The sequence below is a fragment of the Candoia aspera genome, chromosome 3, assembly GCF_035149785.1.
Source record: "Candoia aspera isolate rCanAsp1 chromosome 3, rCanAsp1.hap2, whole genome shotgun sequence".
In the NCBI taxonomy this organism is placed as follows: domain Eukaryota; kingdom Metazoa; phylum Chordata; class Lepidosauria; order Squamata; family Boidae; genus Candoia; species Candoia aspera.
Genome location: NC_086155.1, coordinates 94,615,272 through 94,636,834, shown reverse-complemented (window position 1 = coordinate 94,636,834; position 21,563 = coordinate 94,615,272). Strand labels below are relative to the sequence as shown.

The 21,563-nt window shown below is 39.3% G+C and overlaps 1 protein-coding gene across 1 annotated transcript in view; it reads left to right on the top strand.

Moving 5' to 3' along the window:
• Positions 1-12,657, top strand: part of CRB1 (crumbs cell polarity complex component 1) — a 99,060-nt gene extending 86,403 nt beyond the window's left edge. Inside the window, exon 12 of the mRNA XM_063299879.1 lies at positions 11,800-12,657. Within this exon, the coding sequence (XP_063155949.1) occupies positions 11,800-12,015 (216 nt within the window). The 3' untranslated portion in view covers positions 12,016-12,657. The remainder of the gene's footprint in view (positions 1-11,799) is intronic.
• Positions 12,658-21,563: the final 8,906 nt, after the last annotated feature.

Below are 21,563 nucleotides of genomic sequence, written 5' to 3'. Positions count from 1 at the left end.
TCTGTGTCATACACATAATTATTGAAGAACCAGTTAATTGGAATGATCTAAAAGTGAAGGTACTTGCATGTTGTACATTGATTGTTCAGAAAGATAGGCAGATGTTGATGGAGAATGAGATATTTTGTGCTAGTTGCACGTTTCTCAAATGGCATTGAGAAAAAAACTTGACAAACATATTCAAAAAATGCAAATGTTGATGTCTTTAATTTTGCAAATTTCTGTATGATTCTTTAATGCTATATGAAAGAAAATAATAATCTCTAGCCATAAATAACCTTAGATGAGATACAATATTATGGGTTAGTTGAGACACTTCTTAATCTTGGGCATTCCTTGTCCAGCCTTGTGCCTTTATATTCCTCTTCTTTGGATGCAATGATTGAGATAGCTGTAGTTTCCAAATCCAGTAGTTATAGAGTGTAGATTTTCACAGCTGCTATTTATTGATGTGATGACTTTCAGATAATGCTCTGTGAGACAAGGAATTCATTGTTTCGCACAGTCTTACACAAAAGCCATTTCGCCAATCCACTAATTGTTGAATTGAGATATACCAGGAAAAAAAGAGACAGAGGACAATATAACAATATAGAATCTTGGCACCAGGCTCATATATATGTTGGCTTAATAAATCAATATATCTGTTCACCATAAAGAAAGGTATACAGATTTTTAAACCTTGCAATGTGCACATGTGAAAGACAAAATGGTCTCAAAGACTCCATTATCCATTCTATTCACTTAAATTTGACAATTTTGCCAACCTACTTAAAAGATACTCTCAGTAGTGAAAAGAAAGAAAGACTATAATTCACCAAATCATAACCATTAAATATTTATCATAGGTCATTTCCTGTTCATTACTAAAGCAATATAAAACATGTCCTCATTACTGCTATGGTAGCACAATGGTTAGAGCCAATGGTCTAGAAGATGTTGTAAGTTGCTAGAGGGAAATCTCCCTAGTAGCGACTTTAAAAAAAATGAAAACCAGAAAATGCCAGTGCAAATGTATGTAGAACATTCACTTTAATAAAAGAAACTCCACAACCAAAAGCCACCCTTTCATTATTGAGAGGGTGGGAAAGACTACATTTCTGAACATCAAGAACGGAACTTGAGAGGTCCATAATGATCGCGCCACTGCCGAAAAGGACTTCATGCTAACAGCATGGCTCTGTTCCCGTTTTAACTGTCTATTAAATCTGTCAAACTAACAGGGAAACACAATATAGATGCACACATCTAAAAGTTTAAAAATGCTATCAATGCAAAAATAGAAAAAACTAGTTCTAATACATGAGCCTGTTTTCTCTGACATATCCCAGCATAACAATCAAAGTGATCTAAAAGAATGCCTTACCAGGAAGTCAAACTCCAAACTCTGCTTTCAGTTCTTCTGGCAAACAGGCAAGAGAATAAGATGATAAAGCATGATCACTGTCCCTTCTATTGCTTTTGCCCCATTGTTTCTTCCAATAGTAACTGTTAACCATGCTACCATTCACCATCATGTACACAAAAGTTTTGACTCACAATTAAGAGTTAACCTGATCTAGAGACAGATAAAAGTATTTCAAAAAGTTGATTGTGGTTTGAAAGATGAATAATACTTAGCAATGGTGCTTTCTAAGAACACCTATTTCTTTTAATGAGACCTATAAAATAAATCAATACTATTAACCCTAGTCCCTTGATTTCCCTTGGTTTCCCTTGATATGGATGTAGGGGAGGTAAAGCAGAGAAAAAACGACTTTATTACCTTCCTACAATTTATTTATTTATTTAAAACATTTGTATAGCTGCCCATCTTAAAACAAACTCTGGGGGGCTTACAGTCAAGAATAAAACCACAAACAGACAATACAAACTAAAACCAGTAATGAACCAGATCCATAGCTATAGAGGCATTTGAACCAGCAACCTTCCAGCTCATAGTGCAAACTGCAGAAGTGCTTCAGCTTTTATCAGCTACAACTCTCTGTTGGCACATTCTAAAGTTCAACCTAAGTTGTGACATTCATATAATAAATGGCTATTTTAGCTTGTATGCAGAATAATTTGTGCATTACATATATTACATTTATATTCCACCTTCCTCTGAGGCAGAGTTCCCAAACGGAAGGGGATCATGAAATATCAATAGTACCACGAAGCTGTGAAAAATTTAGAAAAATATTCTGTATTAAAAAAACACAGTAATTTGCAAATGAAGATCTAATGTACAGGGAAGATTAGTGATGGTGGGCAGATTAATGAAACAGTTGGAAGGCACTGTGAAGATTAGCAGATGTGAGGTGGGAAAATTAGTGGGCATGGGGGTTGAAAAGACCTTAGACATGAAAGCCGGCTGGGTGACCTTGGGCCAGTTGCTCTCTCTCAGCCCAACTCACCTCACAGGGTTGTTGTTGTGGGGAAAATAGGAGGAGGAAGGAGTGTTAGGTATGTTCTCTGCCTTGAGTTATTTATAAAAATAATACAGGTGGGATAAAAAATTTTTAAAAATGTATACTTTTATCCATATGCAAAATGATGGACAGATTTAATGGACATCTGGGTGGAGAGAAGGGATGGCATCTAAAAAATCAAAAGGGAGGCACGATTTTGAAAAGTGTAGGAATCCTTGTTCCAAGGCAAGGATCATGGAATCTTTTGAACAGTGTCTCAGGGATTGTATTGCAAAAGGTGATATGGCCACATTAAAAAGTTTTGAAAGTTTGTGGGGGATGAAAATTACAGTGAGTTAAACATTAATCATTAAAAAAATCTTAAAAAACACTGCACTTACACTGATTCGCATCTCCTCTTATCCCAAGCAATAGTCAGGTTCAAAATTTAAAGATTATGTGAAGGAGGAGAGGGGAGGGAGGGAGAATAAAGGGAAGGGAAGGGTGATGCCGTGGATGTCCTGACCCAGTGCCTGGAGGCTGTAAGGGCCTGGATGGGGTGCAATGGGCTTCGACTCAACCCAAGCAAGACTGAGTGGCTTTGGGTTTGTGGGCCTCCTGGGGCTAAGGTCTTTCCACCTTTGGTCCTGGATGGGGTTGCACTGCCCCAGACGGACCCAGTGCGCAATCTGGGGGTCCTCATAGACTCACGGCTCCTGCTCGAAGAGCAGGTGGCAGCCGTGGCTAGGAGGGCCTTTGCACACCTTCGGGTTGTGCGCCAGCTGCGCCCATTCCTAGACTGAGAGGCTTTGCTCACAGTCAATCATGCCCTCGTGACCTCCCGTCTGGACTACTGTAATGCGCTCTACATGGGGCTGCCCTTGAAGAGCATTCGGAAGCTTCAGGTGGTGCAGAATGCAGCTGCACGGATAGTAAATGGTGTTGGGTACTCGACACATGTAACACCACTGCTCTGTGAGCTGCATTGGTTGCCAGTGTGCTTCCAGGTGCAATTCAAGGTGCTGGTTGTCACCTTTAAAGCCCTTCATGGCTTGGAGCCGGGTTACCTAAGGGACCGCCTTCTCCCAGTTGTTTCTGCCCGTCCAATTCCATCTAGTAGGTTGGGTATGCTGCGGGTCCCGTCAGCCAGGGAGTGTCAGTTGGTGGGAACTAGAAGGCGTGCCTTCTCCTCCGTAGCGCCTGCCCTCTGGAACATCCTCCCTCCAGAAATTAGGATGTCCCCAACCCTGTTGGCCTTCTGTAAGGCCGTGAAGACCTGGCTTTGTGCCCAGGCCTGGGGCCTCGAGCATGTGGATGGTCCTGTGTCTTGGCTGTATTAACATTCATACATTGCTCACTTGGCAGCCATGTATATTTATTTTGTATTTATTTTATATTTTAACTGTTTTAATTGTAATTGTTTTAATTGTTTTATAGTTTTATTGTTGTAAGCTGCCCAGAGTCACTTGCTGAGATGGGCAGCTATGGAAATCAAATAAATAAATAAAGGGAAGGGAAGGGAAGGGAAAGGTTAGTTTGCTGCATCTGGGCAGTAGAAACCTGCAGAACGTAGAGGCCATCTCTGACTCTCTAGCAGATCTTGTCTGTGTCCCATGAGCTGAAAGTTTTACTTCTTTTCCAGTGGCAGCATCAGGACAAGACAATAGAATATGTGAGAGAGCTGTTAATCAGGGCAATGATTACTTAAGGGCTTAGAGCATTTTGAATATTTCACAATATCCATTAGAAATCCCTCTGAGTCCACAGTCTGAAATTACTGTACTGTACCTCAGGCAAAGTAGTATAATTAAGTTCTCCCACCCCACCCCCAGAATACCCCCACCATTTCATTCTCACAACAAACCTGTGAGGTAGGCTAGGCTGAGAGCTAATGTCTAGATTCAGATCACCCACTGAGCTTCCTGTTCAGTGGACAGTAGTTAATTTTGTCAGTTTTTAAATCTAAAGTTATATTGCTTTGCAAAAAAAGTTATTACACTGGAAAACCATGGCAAAATAATTTATAATATTATATAAATTGTATTTATTTATGTCACAATTTATTCTCCAAGGAGTTAGATCACATAAACCTTCAACTAAGAAATAGGGAATTATCAAAACACTGAATGAGCTTTGGTTCTAAGTATGAATGGGCACACGCTGTCTGAGTTTTATATAAGCAAACCTCCTTTAGTTTCTTTTGAAAATTTTCACATGCTTTATCTGAGCAGGAATCTGCAAGTTTGCTTCAAATTTCTCCTGTCATTTTTTAAAAAAAGGATCCCTAAATCCCTATAGCTTTTATTCAAGATTTCAGAGCTCTTTCGGCTTCCCTCCAAACTCCTCTGATGTTTTGCCTGAGGCAGAGCCCTTAAATTCATTTCTCATTTTGTTTGAGGTGAAAATGCGGGGGTCTCCCTGCTTAACATTCAATCCACAGCTTCACTGTTAATAGAATTAGGGGCAAAGGTTGCTCAAGAAATGCGAAAAAGAGGCACTGCCATGTTGATAAATACAAGGCCGAGTTCTCCATTCCCACAATACAAATTAATCCAGGCCTGATCCAAAGAGCTCTGACTCCTTGAACATGAGCAGAGTTGGCCTTGAGCCCATATTGCTCACCATCTGGTGCCTCAGCATCGCCCTAATCTAAGAAGGCTGGAGAGGCTAACAATCATCACAGGCCCTGTTGTGAATCCCCATTGGCTTCCAATGGTGAACGATTACTGACATAATTGGAGCCTTTTGCTGAAATAAGAGCTCTGCTACCCAGGCGAGGAATTGACCATCTGGCAGCTGGTGGCACAAGGTGCCTAAGCTGAGCCACAAGGAGAGAGACTCATGGTGCTTGCATCCTCCTTCGATGCTCGGAGCAGAGCCACAAGCTCTCTGTTTGGACACTGACCAAGCTGAGGCCCATTCAGGTGTGACTTTGTCAGAGTATCCTTAGGGAGGGCCTGGGGCTCTGTGGTGGGACGTGCTTCGTAGACAGGTTTAGTTTCCAAGGTGAAAGAAAAGTTCCTCTGTTGCTCCTACAGCATTCTGGTGGCTGTGTTTTCGGCCAGTTTCAAGTTCCGAAGCATCTTTAAAGGCAGGCCAATATATAGCACATGGCAATGAGCCAGGCTTGTTGTAACTAGAGGGTGGGGCACAGAGACAAACCACCAGCTATGTCTTAAGGAGGCCGTGGTAGGCAGAACCTCAGAAACTGCTAAAGGTGCTTCTAAGTACAGACATTGCCTGAACATCAGGGGATGTGCCAGTCCTGTGCCCCACATCATTTCTGATTCTTTAAGGAGAATACAACCCCAGCTAGGGCAGGATAAATAGGTATAAGATAGATAAACCCTATCATGGGCAAAAGAAATATTTTGTCCTTGTGCCTAACATTTCCAGAAAGCTCCTCTGATAATAAACTTATTTGTTTCTAAAAGATATGGCTGAAAGATAATTATATATGAGTACAGCCTATGGCCATCCACTAAATGTTTAGACACTGCTGCTTGTACACTTATTGTAATCATTTGTTCCTGATGTCTAGAGTTATTTACAATGCTCCTTTACCATCTCATCACAGAGATGGAGAAAGAGAGAGAATGCACAAGCTTTAGAAACAAATTTGATCTACAGCTAATACTCTTTTTGTGATTAAACAACTGCCTCAAAGAAATATCCAAAAATCTCCAAACACTTAACATGGTAGGTTAAATGTGGGCATCAGGATGAAAGAGAATTTAAACTTACTTTAAAACAAATCAAACACTGTAATTAAGAACCCAAGCTGAAATAAGTTAAAATTTAAAACAATGAGGAAATTAACATAAATGATAAATGGCTCATCTTAGAAAAGGTTTATAAATACACAGGCATTTTACACACACCATCAAGGCTCACCCAGAGACCTCCTTTTGGTACCTTTCAGGCCCTAGAGCATGGTTCTTTTCTTTTCTATTTTTTAAGATTGTTTAGATAAATACACAAATAAATGGGAAGTGGCAACCCTATTAGGTAGACCAGACTAAGAAACCAGTGTCATATGGGTCATGCAGGACTGCTTTCATTGTGACAGCCACAGTAACAGAATCTTGCAAGTGCAAATGTGCTTCACCCTTCTCTCACTTTATTTAAGTGTGAACTAGGGAGGGGCTTGTCCAAGACATTTACTCAAAACTAGTTTCTTGGAATGGGTTCAAGCCTCGCTTGTCCGATCGTTGCCTTGGCAGTGGCTCTTCCTCCAGTTCTTTGAGGCCATTCCTTGGACAATTGGGCAATGCCTGAGATGGCAGGTAAATGTTCCATTCTAAGGCACACACCCCTTCCTCTTGGTCATGTGAACAGAATGGAGAGTATAGAGCCCACCATGAATTTTCCCAGGCACACATATGTACGAATATATGGACACTGCTTGTAAAAGTATAATCCCATAAGCCATGGTTTATATAGTTTCCCTACCTTGTTAGATCTAACAAGAGCATCCAAGTGCAGTGAAAAAGGAATTGGGAAGACTGAATGAATGAATGAGAGAACTAAGCTGAATATGAGAATGAATTAGAGAACTAAGCTGGTTTAAAAAGGGGAGGGCTGTGTAGCAGGCTGTGTAAATTAGCCAGTGTTTGGGTTTGATTTTTTTTTTTTTTTAAGAATGATTACTGAAACCATGTAAGCCAAATTTTCTGAAACATTTGTAATAAGGTAGGGATGGAAGTTTGGAACTCAACTGTTTTAGAAACCAAGAAATTATCTGTTTTCAGACCAAACTATGAAAAATAGTTTAGGATTAACTAAGCAAAGTGTGTACAGAATCTCACAGCTTCAGTGCTCCAGCATCCTCACTTATATTATATGAAGTAGCAGGTGATGGGAAAAGTTTTCCCAGGGACCCAAGAGATATGCTATCAATCAGAGTAGAAATTCCTGAGTTAGAAGGACTGTCGGGTGGGATTAAAGCAGCTTTGTATGTTTCCATCACATTAAGTTCTTTAAAAACAATTCCCATTTATGCCTGAGAGGTGCAAAATGTGGTCTCCACCACACTTGCAGGGTGGATCTCAGCATGCTGGCTGAATTACACCCTTGTGAGTAACTGGAGATTAGAAATGCACCCACAGTAGCTAGGAATGGAAGATTTCATACTGGGGAAGACTCCAAGAAAGGAATTTAGGAAGGTGCTCAGCTAAGGTCATGTAGACAGGAATTTGGTAACTTGCAGTCCTAACATGTCTGCTGGGCAAAAGATTGAAGAAAACTACTGTAAATCATTTCCAAGCCATGGGCAGAAAGGAAAAAAAGCTTAAATCCTGAAATAGAGTGAAATGAAACATGTTTTTTCCAAATGTTTAAGAACTTATGGTGGAAGGATACCCATTGTTTCTTATCTGCGGTGGGATTGTTATCTAATAAAGGTGAGATTGATGTGGAAAATAACAGATTTCCTTATAATCACAATGTATTCCATTTTCCCAGGCAGAGGAGAATTATGAGGGCAGGATCATTAGATCCCTAACGAGATACCTGGAGCCAAATTTACATGGCTTTTATTTTACATGGACAACAATCTATTTGGTATCTGTCCTGTGGCACCGTGATTCTCTTATCATGGGAAAATAGAAACTAGATTACTGTCCTTCCTATAGATGCTGAGCCCAAACAATTTTGCTGAAAACTATCTGTACCAGTCAATGTGAGAAATACTGCTCTGCAGATACAGTCAAATTTGATTTCCTAATCAAATTGGCTTTTGAGAGCTTTGATCTTTTTTTTTTTAAACCTCCTGGGTTCTTCTGTTCTTAAACATTTTTGGGATTTAAAGTTATGCCCCAAGCATATAATCCATTTTTGACAACTCAATTGTCACTAGTATTCCAAATCAAAAGCACCAAAACAAAATTGGAATTGACAATCAAGATTCTCATAGGGTGATACTGTCCAGAATGTCTGTTTTCTCATGGTACTTTTAGTTATCTTTGTGCTTCTTGATAGAGATAGGGAAAATATTTTAATATCTTTCATAGCTCTTCAAATTCAAGTGTCCCTCGACAACTAATTAATGCAACTTGGAAAATATTTGATTTCAGTGGTTTTTATTAGCACTGATGCCATGAACATTTCCTAGCACTATATAAAATGTTGTATTATTGAATATAATGCAACTTTTTCCATTCCAATATCCAGTTTTGTTTATATTTTATTTATTGCTATTATGAAAGCTTCTATGATGCTTCAGTCATTTACAGCAAAATATACATTGCAATAATTTTAAAATTATCAGCTTTATCTAATAGGTACAACAACAAATAATATTAACATAAATCCAACGTAACCATAGCATCATTATAAAAACCACAATCTTTTATCATGTTTGACATTATAAAGACTGCAATGCCCACAATCTCCTCATAACTGATGGCTGGTGCCTTCAGGAAGCTTTAATCCTAACACCTCAGGAGAGTACCAGATTAAAAAAAAGATTCATATAATAAATTAATTATTCTTGCATGCTGTTGCCTTTATGAAGAAAAAGATAAACACTGGGAAACAACAGGGTGTCATTTATTATTAATAGAAGTGTATGTGGGCTTAGCTGTATTGATAAAATGAACTAGGGAACTCCTGCATATATAAAGCTCTGCTTGGAGTAACACTTGAATTTTTGTTTGTTTGTTTGTTTGTCCGATTGATTGAGGGCCACAAAGCTGGTGTTGACTTTTTAAAAACTTATTTTTATTAAGCATTTTAAAAAGAGAAAGAAAAAGAATAGACTACTAAAGGAAAGAAGAAAAAGAATAAGGTAAAATAAAACATGAAGTGAATAAACAGGGAATTTATAAGCACCATAGAATTAAGTGGAAATTTTCAATATTTCATTAATTGACTGAACATATTGTTTTGAAGACCTCATGTTGTTCTTAAAATCTAAGCAATATGGAAAGTATCAATAACACAGTCAGCACAGTATAATTCATAAAACAAGATTTTCTGTCTGAGCTACTGAAGATCTATCTTGACTTAAATGATCTTATAGACCTAGAATCTGGTACAAGTTCATACACAGTCTAGAAATGATTGCCAAGTTGAGTTAAATTCTGTGTCAGATTTACTTTGAGATACAAAGTTATTTTGGACATGGAGGTGTACTCTCACAACTTAATTAGCCATTCTTTGGGAGTGGGATTTAGTGTGTGCTTACAAAGTCTAACTATAGTTTCCTCCCAATGTGGTCTCTAGGAATCAAAAATTCTTTGATGGTACATAATCAATCAATTTCCAACTTGGAAAAGATTAGCCTTCTAGTCTTCAACCACAAGCAGCACATCTTGCTTGCACGTTTAGTCAATTTTAGATTGAAGATGACCATAAAACTCATCTGCCTTCTTTTCTTCTGCATCAGTGTTAAAACATAAACTTGGATAGCCATCATATTAAAGGATTGTCCACAAAGCCTAATTGATATTGACTATGTTATACCCCGGACTCATCCCTGGGGGAGCTGGGGGTGTTGACGACCGACAGGAAGCTCTGGCGTGGGCTGGTCCATGAAGTCACGAAGAGTCGGAAGCGACTAAAGGAATAAACAACAAACAACATGTTATAGCCCAGTACTGTCTTTGCTATATTTTTCCTGACTATGAGAGCAGCACTGTTGCTTGTTTTTCATGCCCTGAGTAATAAACAGTATGATCTTCTTACTGAAAGTGTCCAGTACTAGCCCATTTTAATTTGCTGATGCCTAAGGTCAATATATAGCCAATTCATTTCATTTTTCATTGTGTTGAGCTTTCCTATATTCATGCTTCTTACATTCCATGATCCCATAGTAATTCTGTATTTGCAGCTTTGGATTTTTTTTTTTCCTGCATGGTAACATCACCAACTAGCTGTCCCAAAGGCTTTAATCTAGCTGCCTCATAAACATTATTAGTAGTCTGAAAAAACCTCAGCTCTTCCTCAGTAGCATGTTGAGTGCCATCCAGCTGGGGCCCCATTACCTGACACTATGTTGTCAATCACTTTATCTTGTCTACAGGGCCACAACTACGGGGGGCAACCGGGGCATGTGCCCCGGGCACCACGCTGGTGGGGCGCCAAAATAAGTGCTGGGGGGGCACCAAAATGAGTGCTGGGGGGGGCGCCAAAATGAGTGCTGGGGGGGGCGCCAAAATGGGCGCGGAATCCATGTTTGCCCCGGGTGACACAGACCCTAGTTGCGGCCCTCCTTGCCTATACAGTATATGTGGATGATTTGGGGGGGGGGGGGTAAAATACAGAGTTTTCCATTTTTCCAATACAGTAAGTTGTCACTAATCATCTGCCTCCAGCATCTTCCTACATCACTGCTGTCCAATATAAGTCCCTGCTTGCTTTAGCTGGACAGCTGGGATGACCTTCACACCTTGGGTACTCTACTGGAAGTATATACTCTTACCCCTATCTCCCAGCATTCCTCACTCATCTCTCCTAGGAACCTTTCTCCCCCTCACCCATCCCCCACAGCAGTGAGATAGCATAGCAAGTCCTGAAACCACTTTCAGGGTTCAAACCTCATAAACATTTTCTCATGGCTAAGCAGTTCCACATTAATAAAAAAAATAATAGAATTAATAGTCTGTAGGTTTATATTACTAAAAAAAACTCTTTTCTTTTTAACACACAGTCTTGCAATTTGGAAAATGGTGTAGAAATTATTCCAAGTATATGTTATCCCAACAGTTTTCATTAGTATTGAGCAAAACATTTCTTCTGTATTTTAAAACCAGTCTTCAGTTTGATGGGAGAAATTGTCTCCCCCCGCTAGTTAATTTCATTGACTTGGTTGTGATGGTATGTGTGGACTTCTTGTACTTTTGACACAAGAAGACTAAAGAATGCATGTGAATGTCCTGCTGTTTATTGTACCTCTCTAGTGGTCTGCAAGCTACCTGGCCCCCCAGGCTTCCATTCATTCGGTGGTGAGGATATCACTGATATTTTCTACCACTGTAGCTTTGAAGTGCAAGAAGATGGGGAGCCAGCCTTATGGCTGCAACATGATGAAAACTTAGATAACAGAACAAACAAGCAGCAGCTATTGTCATTTTGCACAATAAAATAAGCTCAAAAGCATTATCCAAAGCACTCTTAGAATCTGGTAGAAAAACAGAAATAACTCTAACAGAAGAATAAACCTGCAGGAAATTGGACAAATTTTAATCTGGATTTTCTACACAGTTATTGTTGTTATTACTCAATTAACTCTGCAGCAGATATATTGAGATGTTGCTGTATGTACACACATAACCAGCTAGATTTTTGTGGGAGAAGTATCCTAAAATATACTCTTGTGTATGTTAGCCAGTTATTTCCATGGTGAAATTGTATATATTACTTTTCTGCTTCAATGGCATCATATTCTTCCTTCTTTCCATTCTTCCAGCTGACAGCTGACCTGGGCTCCAATATATTCACCTCCATTGGCTCAGTGACATTGGTCTTGTTACTGATCTTCCTTCTGGCAGTCATAGTTTCCATCATCACTGCCAATAAACGGGCCACCCAAGGGACTTACAGCCCCAGTCGCCAAGAGAAGGAGGGATCCCGAGTTGAAATGTGGAACATGGTACAACCTCCTCCCTTGGAAAGACTGATCTAACTGAAATTAACACTGTTCATCTCATTTAGAAACATACAGCAAAAATGCTTGTTCTGGATACTATGGTAGAAACCTAGAGATCATGAGAATTTCTGCCATTAAACTCAGAAACTCTGCTTATTAGTCAAAAGAGGCTTCAAGGTTGCATGGGACTTTTCAGCTTTGCCTTTCTGGTGGTAGCCCTTTCCACATTATGCCTGTGGAAGAAAGAGAAAATTAAAACAAAACAAAACAAAACCATCCTTCTGTCCTTGCATGCACATGCAAGGCTTGTCTCAAACTTCATTCTGGAAAGTATTCATGATAGAAATGACTGGATGCCATATCTCACTCTCTGGAATTTTTTATTCATTGTGCTGGAAATTATATTTAGAATACAACCAACTTTAGATTGTGATGACTCCTGGGATCTGTGTTAAGTGCCTGCATTTCAGATGTGACTGAAAGCCGCTTGTTTGGGTCTCATTCCCTTCTGGCCATCACTGCAGAAGAATATTGTCACACAATGCTTCATGTACACTCCTGGTCCTTCAGTTAGTACTATACATTTCAAATTCTTTAGAAGTAGAGGTGTTTCTCAGCAGTACATCAGCTTAAATTCTTTAAATAGGGATTAATTCAATATAGTGGGAAAAGGATCTTCTTGCAGCAAAATAAAGGTTTCAAACCATTCTTCTCTTTGGGGTGTTTTTGTCATCTTCTTATAGACTCTAAGACTTACACCAGAGGTACCTAAGCTATGGCTTATAGACCACATGCACCACCAGCTCCTGTGTTGTGGTCTCCCTGAGCACCTTCAAAGTGAGCAGGAACAAACATTTTTAATCTTTGAGGGATTTGGGACAGAGTTCTCCTCACACTGAAAATTTCCCTACCCACTCCAGTTAGGTCATGATGTCACTATCTACACCCACTGCGATTTTTGGAGACTACCTTTTCTTTTTGTAAAAGTTCATTTCCCAGGCACAAGGCTATTTCCTTATAGCAGCTAAAAGTCACACTTGCTGAGATGATTGGAAGTTGGAGTTCCAGCTGGAGTTCCAGTTGGATGCCTCTACTTTTGGAGAAAGTTGTCCTAATGTGTGTTTTATATTGCAATCCTGTGCATACCTGGTGGGACTTCCTTCTGAGTCAGCATGCACAATCTGTTATTTTCTTGGTGAATAAGGTGGTGGCCATGGTGTTCTTCTGTTCACTGTATCCTACTTTATGAAATTCAAAGCAATGTACAAGGGACGAAAAAGCCAACTATGTACTTCAGCCATTTGTCACTATAATATAATCAATAGGTCCCCATTTCACACATTCAATTCCATCATGCCTTGGTCACTTTCTGTTTAGATTACTGCAATGTACTCTACACAGAGTTGCCCTTGAAGACTACTCAGAAGCTACAACTGGTCCAGAATACAGCAGCACACCAGTGCTGGGCACTTCTAGGTTTGCCCACCTTACACCCCTGTTGTGTGAGCTGCACTGGCCCATTTCCTTCCAGATGGAAATCAAGGTGCTGGTTATCACTTTTAAAGCCCTACATGGCATGGGACCAGGTTATTTTGGGGACCACCTTTCCTTGACCGCTCCATGTCCCTTCCCTGAAATGTTGCCATCTAGCAGGGCTAAGAAGTATGTCTTTTCCTAACTGCCCCTACCTTGTGGAACACCCTCCCCCTGGTGATCTGGCAGACCCCCACCCTTTTAGCCTTCTGGAAGGCCCTCAAGATCTGGCTCTTTACCCAGGCAGTGGGTAGAGTGATGGTGTCTGTGGATGGTTGTTGGGGCATCCCAGGGGATGACTGAGGCCCCAGGTTTTTAGTTTTTGTTTTATGGTTTTATTAAACTGCCCTGAGTTGTGCTTTAAGATGGGCAGCCATGCAATCTTTTATAAATAAATAAATTTTAAAATGTGCCAAAATTCAGAATGAAGGTTGTCATGAAAATGTGGTAGGTATGTATCTGTGTGTGCCTGTTGCTTGGCTGCACTGTTAATCTAATTGGCTATTATAGACCTCAGAGGTGTGCATGTGAGAGACAGAGATATCCAAGCTATTCAATTATTTTTAGTGCACTAAGTTGAGCAAGCCTTTATTCACCAAGAATGTGTTCTTGCCTTTTTTTTTAAAAAAAATATTCCAATGGGAATGTATTTGCATTTTAGGATTAGACCAAAACTTTGTAATATGTTCATTTAAATCCATAGGAAAACAGTTGCTTCATTATAGTTGTTTTCATTTTGATTTTATTAGAAAATAATTTGCACTCTCGTTTTCAACTTGTTTCACAAAAACAATGCCATGTTTCAGCAATTCATCCAATGTTATCAAACAGCAGCAAGGCTGACAAGACCTAAATCATGACCTTAAATTATCCTTTTGATTGCCATACGTTTACCTGAGTTTTCATCTGGTTTTCATACTCTTGAAGACAGGCTTCAGAGCCCCACATTTTCTCTTCCTCAGTATGTGACTGGCCTTTCAAGTGTCGCCTGTAATTTCACACAAAGTGTAATTTCCATTGCCATGTATTGCTATAAAATGAAGATTACTAGAATTATGAGGGTCCCATCAAAATCCCCTTTTTTATCCACTTTTGTCCTGTGCCAATTCTTTTTTTTAAATGCTATTAAAGGCAAACTAAAGGTAACAAGTTGAACGAAAAGCACAGAAGAAAGTTTGGCATGCTACTGTATAGTCTAAAACAGCCATGCGGTCACTACATTGGTTAAAGAAGCCCATGTTCCATGTCTGCTGTTTCTGAATAAAAAGAATGGAACTGTTGACCCCTACATGTGAATAAACTGTCACCTATCCAAAATAATTGGAAAAGCATTAATTGTTTTGCTGCAGATAAAAATCTTTCGTATTTACCTAAGGGCCACTGAATGCCAAGAAACTGCCATGCATTTGAGAATTGGCCCTAAATTCATTGATTGGCTCAGAAGCACATGGATAATTTAGAGAGCTGCAGAAACTTTTATTGAGATTGTCTATAACAGCAGAATCTTGCAAGTCGGGTTGTGCTGTACCTCGTCCCCCTTCCTTCAGCTTAGTGAATTAGGGAGATGTCTGCTTGAGTCACTTCCAAATATTATCTTGTTGTGGACTTAAAAATGCTTCAGCCTCTTTTGTCTAGGCAACATTTCCTGCATATCTCCATCAAGGTCATCTTCCTTACTCCATATAAGAAATCAGCACAAAGCCTGCCTGATTTTTTTTTTAAGAAAGAGAATCTGTGCTCGTTGATGGATTTCATGCAGAATTTGTTAGAAAACCAACAACCTCCAGGGATTTAAAGCTTTTAGACTCTGCTTCTGGCAATTTCTCTCCCCCCACCCCCGCCCACTTCCCAATATTCAGCTGATGAAAAACCACAAAGTCTCTCCTTAGCTTTCGTTGCATACCAGGAAATCCACGTAACTGGAGGCACTGCTGTGGTTTTTATGTACACGGGGTGATTTGGGGGTGGGGGTGTTTTTAGTTGTCACAGTCAATCCAGATCCAAATCCCAGGATCTGATATTGTTATTTTTTCTGTTATGATAATTGTGATGATGAAAGTACAGGGAATCCTGCATGCAAAATTCTTTCTTCAGTCTTTAGGAGTTGCTTTGAATACCTGGCAACAGCGGAACGTGGATTGGCTTGGGATTACATACAGGGTAGAGAACAGCCACAAAGTCAGTACAATATTTCTAAAAGTATGGATGCAGAGGTCTATGAGTTTGTTGTTGCTATGGCTGCTGTTATATTATTGTTGTTGCTATTATTTGTGCTACTGTTTGATTGATTGCTCTGAACTACTGTGGGCATGTTTCAGCCAAAGAAGAATTTCAAATGGGAGGGTCAAATGTGAAATTCATCCAAACCAAGTGTTTAAATTATTTGGCTGAATCATGCTGGATTTTACCATCTGTTTTACTTCCATTTTACAAACATTTATTTGAGTTAATTCTCATTGATATAGAAGCAATGAATCAGAGAAAGGAGCTGACTGAAAGCTACATAATCATAGTTTTTAGGTGCAGCTCAGAAAAGAGTTTGCTTCTGACTAGTGAAAGGAATCGGTACTTGGCAGACTCACCTACGCCCAAAGAGTTATGCAGAAAGCTGCATGGACCAGAGCTCCAGCATCAATTTGAATCCATCTGAATGTGATTCTGCCAGGAAACTTCTTAAAAAAAAATTCCAGGAATATCCACATTTTTAAAGCATTTCTGAGAATTGCATAGAAACTGCACTATGCAATCAAGTATGTTAGGGATTGGCCAGGCCTCAGAAGTATTAACATAACACACACAGAGAAAAGTAACTTTTAACATACAGAGTAGTTGTCCTCTGAGTCATTGCTTTGATTAAATCAGGAAGCACTGAGCCAGCTGCACCAATCCATTGCCCCAAGCCTAGACATAATAGCCTTCTATACAATAGATGCAAGAGTTTTATAAATGGGCCTTGAAAACTTGTAATGTAGAGAATTGTGAGAAAGGGTTATAAAATTTTGGGGCTTCTTAGGTATGGTAAGAAAGAAGGCTGGGATTACCCAAGTGAATTGTTGGAAGCTACAGGTGGATATCAGTTGTGGTCTAAGGACATATAGTCCAGGGGTCTTCTCAAATTATGGAAGCTGCAGCAAGAACATCCAGAATCAGTACCCAGGATGGCAGGGACATTCATTCATTCATTCATTCATTCATTCAATTTAGACACCGCCCATCTCCCCCCAAAGGGGGACCCTGGGCGGTTTACAACAAAGATAAAAGCATTAAAATACCATAAATAAATATAATATTAAGCATAAATACAATATGAAATCCAGATGACAATAATAGTTGGAATATCATTCACATGTATCTAAAGGGACCATTTTAGGGCTCTAACCATCTCCAGGTGTGATTACATGTTAGAGTCCACCATTCCTGCAGCATCTTTTCTTTTTAAAAAATTCTCATCTGGTGTGGCCTGTATGTAGTTACTAATGGTCACTGTATATATATTGTTTAAAAAAATGTTCTCTCTTATGTGAAACTTCTTGTTATATATAGTTGTGCTTCACAACTATACAATTGTACAAAGTCTCCTCGTAACAGCACTATGGCATTCCTCTGTGGATCTTTGCTGCGGATTGGCAAAGATGGGGCATTTCAAATAAGAGATTTGCTACTTTGTAGTTCAGTCTCTTGATCATGTTATTCCGCCAGAATCTTTCTTCCAAACACAACAATTAATTTGTGGCACGCTAGTTATCAATGAGCAGGATTTAATTAGTTGTAAGGGAGGGAAAAGACTTTAAAGTAAGGATAAGCCTTTTATTATACTTGATCTCTTGATTCCTTTGTGAATAATTCTAGGCAGCCAAATTTTGAGCATGACGACAGATTATTGAACAAATAAAATGTATTTAGCTCTATACGCCAATAAAAATATAGGGTACATCCAATGGAGGAAAAGACGCCACAAGGCTGACATCACCACTGATTCTGGCAAGAGAAACTTGAATGGTATTTCTAGCCTTATAGCATTTATACATTTCCATCTTTTTATCTGCACACATGCATTCACAGTATGTGATGAGGATGCTTGCCACTGTAACTGTCAGACTAAAGCAATGACACAGTGGACGTGATTTCTCTTTCTCAAAAGACTGCCCAATGATCAAAACTGCTAACCTGGATGTGGCAGCTTGGATGCTGCTTCCTATGGTGGGCAGCTAGCTGCACCTGTCATTTGTTTCCAGTGAATAGTTGTTTGAATTCTGTACCAGCCAGATTACATGCTATGCCCACTTCATGTCAAATTCCATTTGTAGATGTCTTCTGGATGGGTTGCCATCTTGCTTAAACTAGGCTACATACACAGAAATACTGTGCCCCCACTGACAAGACTGAAAGTGGCGAAGTTAACTTTCAACTCTTCATAATCTCATGTTCTTTAACATGCACCACAACATGTTTCTTTATGGGTTCAGGAACACACAGGACTTGGCTGTCCAGGAGCTGTGCATCAGACACAGTGAAAGGCAGGGCAGTGAAAGGTTTTCATTTCAGAGAAGTCAGTGATTTGCTAAAAAAAACCTTTTTTCTTCATGTTCCTCAGCTGTCAAACTTGTGTGACAAGGAAGCTGGTTAGTAGGCAATTTAGAACCCATTTCTATTCTTCATAGAAGTTCCACAGTCAAGGCAGCAATGGCAATCTTAATATGTTCTCCTCCTCCATTTGACATGGTTGATAAAATGTGCACAACTTTAAAGCTCCCCATTTTGACTTCTGCACACTGAGAAATATGTTAAATATCATGGAAAAATATTGCTGCTTTCAAGCCTATTGATTGAAGCCTCAAAGACAAATGATGAAAGAAAACAACCTTACTTCAACATTTTTGAAGTTTTCTAAATTTTGTTTGTTTTGTATTACATAGAGGGGCACTTTATGGCAATCTGAAGTCCACCAAATATTTTGTACTGACATTAGCCCAAAGAATCAACTTAAAGTGCATTCGGAGGTGCTACAAGTTCCAGTCCTTACCCTCCAGAGCAGCATTTTATACTTTTTCAGAGCCAGGATCCATTTCTCAAACCAATTTATAATGTGGCTACCATTTTTAATTATCTAGTAATTTTACCTTCACCTGTCCACTAGAAAGCAGTTTAACAGCAGATCAAATCGTTGACCTATTATAGTTTCAGTTGTGTTTATACTGTTGGGAAATAGCTCTCCTGGATTTCAGGCAGGAATCATTTCCAACCCTTCCTGGACTGAGATTTAACTTCTTGTACACACAGCATGTCTGCTAAATTCAAACAATGTGTGTTTCCCCATCTTCTTCCCTTTTAAGAGCCAGGAGGACTGGTCCCTATGCATCCCCGGCAATCACACTGGCAAGAGGCATTTTTGAACATTTTTGGAGAGCAAGTGGTGGGAGCGCTCAAAAAATGACTGTCCTGGAAGAGGTTCCTATTCATAAACTAGTGGACATAGCAAATGACAAAGCACTCAGTTACAAGAATGTCAGTCAGCTTCCCAGAATGCTCTGCAATTGCACTAGGACCTTTGGGGGCCCAAAGGCACCGATGCAAATAAATTGCGAGAGACTGATGCTTTGCTGTGTATCTGCATCAAAGGGGGCTTTTTGGCAGATGCTGGACATGCTGAATTTCTCCCTTTTTTCAAAACTTGTTTAGCAGTATAAATTCTCTCTCTCTCTCTCTCTTGGCTACTCTATTCTTCATTTTCTCTTTTTGTAACATTTTTATTTCAGTATGTGCTAGTATAACTGGTGCAACTTGGCTTAACCATACTGGTTCATTAATAATGCAGGTCTAGTCCCTTTGCAAATAGTTTTGTATTGGTAGAAGAGAAGTAGAAACACATTCTGGAGCAAGACATCTTGGATTTTGTTGCTTAACCTGCAACATTTGTAACTTAATTTTAAAAAGGATTTCTCCAGTGCTGAGAAATTTTTAATAATAAGCTAGGCACTGAATGATTTGCTCTGTTCAGTCAGAGATATTCTTTTCTGCATTCTCTTCTTCAAGATAAAAGTTCGTAAGTATAGAACTGTGTTGCATCAGTGAAATTATGTATACATTGTAACAAGGTAAAGTACACTCTGCAACTACCCCTATTGCAATATAGGGAATGTGGTATGGAACTGCAAATTTATCACAGTGCTTATCTGCAACTTGCAATCAGGACTAGATTACACCAGTGCTTCAGTTAACTCAAGTAAGTTAATTTGAAGTAGCTCTTGATCAACTTTTAGCCATAGGAAGAAAATACACAACAAATATATAGAAGTTAATCGAACAAACAATTCAAAATGTAATGGCAACATCTATTGAACTGAGCAATCATTTATCACAACTAGAGATGTCACACGCTGGATCATAAAAATTATACATATTGACCATTCATTGCTATCTGGCATCAACTGTAAGATGCAGCTATTTATCTGCAAGCTGAAAGAACAGTGAGACAATGAGGATCAGCAATTACAAGTAAATTAACAGAATCCCATCCTGCTGTGTATTTATAATGTAATGTGGGCAATACAGGTATTACTAACTGTGAGCTTCTGCTGTCTACTAAATAATCGACAAAGTCTATGATCTGCATTATAACACAATAATAGGATGTCCCTACTCAATTTCAATCAACTAAAAACTATTTGCCCACTGACAATGTACTGTACTTGTTTTTATTAGACAACCGTAATGAGATGCTATGCACAACTTAACACAGTCCTGAAGCAGAACAAAATAGAAATACACCAGAGTGAAAAATAATCTAAGACCTACTGAGAAACAGATGCTTCTAATTGTCAAAACACATACATGCACGCACACAAATATAAGGAAGGAAAAATATTGCACAAAATCCAAGGCCTTTTAATCCAGCACTTTCCCTCACATCCTAGTTGATACTTTACTTATGTCTGAGATGTGATGAAGGCAGAGCAGAGAGAAGGCATTTACAAAGAATCAGTGTTTCAGTTTGGAAGTTTACATTAGCTTCTCTCTTCCCCCCTCCCATTAACACTGATTTTAGACTTAAAATGAAAGGAGTAAATCATTACATATTCATGTCTTACTATACAGTATATGGCACAAAAACTGGCCCATATTTCTACTAAACCTGACCCAATGTCAGGAAGTGGTAAGTATCTTAAGGACTTTTACTTAAAAAAGTATTTCAGATTATTGAGAACAATCTATTGTTTTGGTTATTATGAATCCCTACTGCCCAGTATTTTTGGAATACTGGGGTGGGGATAGAGAAGAGGCACTTAAGCACCTTTTGTTACTGGGATCCCTTGCACAGTGGCAACCCCACTAAGACAGGAGGACAAGGGCATATCAGAACAGGCAGGGAGTGCTGTTAAGGATGGTTGGATGGAACAAGACAAATTCAACTCTTGGGGGCACAATCCAGCTAGGCAATGTCTTGCATGAGGCAACTTGATATAAATACTGGGAGATAACCACACATATTCCTTATCCCCAGATTGAAAGAGTTGTGAGACCTTGAGCAGAAGGAAGCACCACTGGAATTTTCTGTCAAACAGCCATCCTTTTAAGTTCATGTAAGCCATGAAAACTTCAGCCTTTGCTTGCTTGAAGAGGAAAAGAAATGGCTCCTAGTAACACCAAGGTAAATTAAAGTGAAGGGGGAAAAAGGTAAAAGAATAACAAATCCAAGACTGTTTACATTCCTTCAGATGCAAATTTAAGGAGCCTGACAGTGATGTGCTCATTTGAATTCAGCATAGAAGTTTGTTGTTGCCCAGGGAGTGAAATCTTTAAAACTATTTTCTTCTTCTTTGGACAAAGTGAACAGTACATCCATCAAAGCCAGCCAATGTCCTGTTTGTGAATTAAAGCCTGATCTAGCCTTCCTCAAGTCTATGTCCTCAAGACATAATGGAATACAACTCCCACCATCCCCAGCCATCATGGGGCACTTGTTTGGATGTAGACTGTAGTCCTTACCTTTCCCATAGTAACAGATTAAGAGGACAGTTGCCCATCTTATTCCTTCTTCTCCTTGAATTATA